This window comes from Egretta garzetta, unplaced genomic scaffold (assembly GCF_000687185.1).
Source record: "Egretta garzetta isolate BGI_Z169 unplaced genomic scaffold, ASM68718v1 scaffold45, whole genome shotgun sequence".
Lineage (NCBI taxonomy): Eukaryota > Metazoa > Chordata > Aves > Pelecaniformes > Ardeidae > Egretta > Egretta garzetta.
In genome coordinates, this window is record NW_009260028.1 from 8,074,497 (window position 1) to 8,077,859 (window position 3,363).

General features: G+C 47.8%; 1 protein-coding gene across 1 annotated transcript; it reads right to left on the reverse strand.

The window, feature by feature from the left end:
• Window positions 1–601: 601 nt before the first annotated feature.
• On the reverse strand, window positions 602–3,349 carry ATP5PO (ATP synthase peripheral stalk subunit OSCP). Its single transcript, XM_035896374.1, has 4 exons — window positions 2,974–3,349; window positions 2,744–2,856; window positions 1,088–1,174; window positions 602–783 (listed from the first exon to the last, which is right to left on the reverse strand). Exons 1-4 carry the CDS (start codon window positions 3,065–3,067, stop codon window positions 670–672), a joined length of 408 nt encoding a protein of 135 aa, XP_035752267.1. The 5' UTR covers window positions 3,068–3,349; the 3' UTR covers window positions 602–669.
• Between the last annotated feature and the right edge of the window lie 14 nt (window positions 3,350–3,363).

Here is a 3,363-nt window from a genome sequence, read left to right on the forward strand (position 1 = left end):
AGGCTGCTGAAGATCACTCAAACGGAAAACAGAGGCACAGCGCTTCCAGGCAGAAACAGGGCAGTTACAAATTTGTATCCAGATGCTCCCCAGGAAGCGCACACAGCCGGTTACAACGCTGCCGCTGTAGCGCTCGTTGGTTGCGAACCCCTGTCCCGTTCCAAACATTTCTGTACGCAGTTTTAACCTGCAAACACACCTTGGCCTCTTCTAGAGGGCCATTTTAGTTCAAGGCAGATACCAAACTCTCCCCACGGATACAGAGGTGGAAGTAAACGAGGCCTGACACGGCGCTGGCTGGCGGGGACGCGCCGACAGCACAAACGGGCCGGGGGCAGCGGGACTGTGCACCGCCACCCCGACAACGCCCCGAGTGAACGTTTCCTCTGGAGACTGACGGAAGCTGAGCCGCAGCGACCCCATTTATCAGCTCCTAGAGCATTACTCCCCGCTTCCCCCACAGCAACCTCCACCTGCGCTCAGGGTGAGCTAGGTTTTCAAGCTGCGTCACTTCGGTGACGCGAAGCGAAACCCACGGCAGCTTCGCCACCTTTCTCCCTCAGCGCTGTGTTTCTGAATCAGAGTACTTCACACCGCCTACTCGGGAAGAAATAATTTTATTGTTTCCATCTGACAGGCTTCACACCCTTGAATGGCGCGGACAGCTCGCTAGACAGTCTCTCTCATGATTTTGGTGAGTTTCTGGATCTTTGACCTCGTTGACATGTCCACGTACTTCTCCCCAATATTGACAATCATGCCACCAAGGATTGACGGATCAGTCTAAAGAGGAAAGATTGAACAGAAAGTCTATTTAGCAAAAATCTGTTAGCCTACTATACAATTTTTACACTAGCAAAAAAAAGAAAAGCTCATAAAAGAGCCTTTTCTAAGGTAACTTCGCAGTCACTTAAGTATTCCAAACTTAAGATTTTAATAATTAGGGCATCATCAGATCTACAGGAAAGCACAGAACTATGTAATATAGCAACTCGATTCAGTAGAACAAATTTTTAAGATCAGAGAGACAGAAAGCCAGCTGAAGATGAATTTGATGACATTTATTTACAAATCAAAATATCCAGACCTTGGTCTCCAGCTTTAAGACCTCTCCCTTAGCCAAGAATCCACTCAGAGCACTTTTTAGCTCAGTAAGGCTGGCATCATCCAAGGGCTGAAAATATAAACAGAAGACAAGGAAAATGAAGGACTTGAAAATATTCAAATGACGTAACTAGAACCCAAATTTTCTATTCAGAATCCTCCAAAGACAGACATTTCCACCAGGACGGCAGATGAAGTAGCTTTCTTGAACAGGAATAACCAAAGGACAGCACAGGAACAGCAGTCGCTTTGTGCCCACCTAATTTCATGAAACATTGCGTTATTTGTGCATATATTCCCAGCAAAAATTCCATGCTGACATCTTCAGATGGCAAGCGTCAGGAATCCATACTTGCCAAAGTAAGCACCTGATGGAAAATGTTGAGAACTGCCTTGCAGCAGCGCTCAGGCTGTACAGGGAAAGATTAATTGCGCTGCTTCTAACAATTTTAAGAGCATCAGCTTGAGAAGAAACACTGCTTCGTGTAAAGCACTGGGCAGCGACTGCAGGCTCGCAGAATGCTCCTGGCTAAGGACACCTCTCTCCACCACCACGAAGAACTCTGCATCCCTGTGGGAGAGACACTGTGAATCTGTCCTTGGTAGCCCTACAAGTCACTTGGATACCACTCAGATAAAGACAAAAGGGACTTCATCGAAGAGCAGTGCCTCCGTGTTAGCAATTCAAATCATTTCTATTTAATAGCTAACAGTTTGAGAGCCAGAAGAAACTAACAACAACAACAAAAAAAGGCAGCAGGAAAGTAACTTTACGTATGAAATATTTAGGAGAACTTGTAGAAAGGTTTGCACAGGCTTGTGAGTCCACACGTCCCCGAAGGCTACCAACTAGACTGCCAATCTGTGCGCATGGCCTACAGGGAGCCAGTTAATCTGAAGGGGGCCAGTCCATTTAGTCCAGGTAGGCAGTTCACTGTAGTCCTACCCAAGGGCTACAGATTTACATTACATACTCAGCTGACCAGCTTCCCGCTCTAACAGACCAGGGCACGGATCCATTAAGGAAGAAGCTACTGAAGTGTCAGAGCCACCGTGCCTCCAGCCTGACCTTTACAGCTCACGGAGCCACCACCTTCCCTCTCACCTCCCTGAGCACCAGCCAAACTTGCCCATCTGCTACTTCTGAAAAAGTCTTCCTACAGTTTCAGAGTTAGCTGCTTGTCCCAAGCACTGCAGGTGGTAAATTAGGTAGCTGCTCCCCGTGAAGCACAGCACCAAGCACCAGAGGCACTTTCAGTCCTACCAGGTGTCTGCCCTGCTCTAGCTAACCGCTGTTTTGTTGGTTCTGACCTGATCTCTATGATCCTGATGACAGAAAGAAGAGTAGGGGCAGCTGTATATGCAGGCCAGGCTGAGTTTTATCAGCTGCTGGGTTCACTCACAGGAAGGAAACATGTTACCTGTTAAGCTGAAATGGGAGGAACAGGTTTAAATTTTGACCAATAATTGTTTGATGTCAAAAAACTATCTGCAGAAAGACTTTGGTCTTGGTAGAGGCGAGATAATTCCTCACTACTCACAGAGCAAGTACTTAAACTAGAGAGAGCACAATCAAGCTGAAGAAGTTTGCCTTCTATACTGCCACCTGTTAAGATCAATCTAGAGGTTCCTAACTCACCTGTGCAGTGGTGACTGTACACAGCACTTCTCCTCGGTACGCGCTCATGATCTTCCCAAACGCAGAAACAATGTCTGGAGTGTACCGCAACCGGCCGTTTTCAGCAAGCAAATCTGGAAGAGGTAGGTGTATTGAAAGGGTGTAAAGCACCGACTAGCAGCAGATTTGTTTTAGCTACCGGTAAAAATAAGTAGCCTCAGACGTTTTTCAGAATTCAAATGGTTACTCACTCATCAGGTTGACAGTAATAGGGGACATCTTCTCTTTTGCTAAAGCATCATTCACGGCTTTTTGCTTAACTGCGCTCTTGGTATGAGGGTTCATAACAACACTGGATAGCTTGGGGTCCTTCAAAAGAGTCTAAGAGGATACACAAACAACATGACAAAGAACAGGAGTTTTCCGGGCATCAGGAGGCCTAACTGGACTACCCAAAGCAGGCAACACGGTCACTGGTTGAGCAAGAGTAAAGGGGCCAGAAGGAGACGGGACGTGAAACGGTGGCCGCAGGTACAGCTCACTGACGGTGCGTTTCTTGTAGGGCTGATGCTCCTCCCGCATCGCTTCCCAGCGGCTGGAGGCCGGGGCGCGGCGCGGCGAGCAGGCCTAGGGGGCCAGCT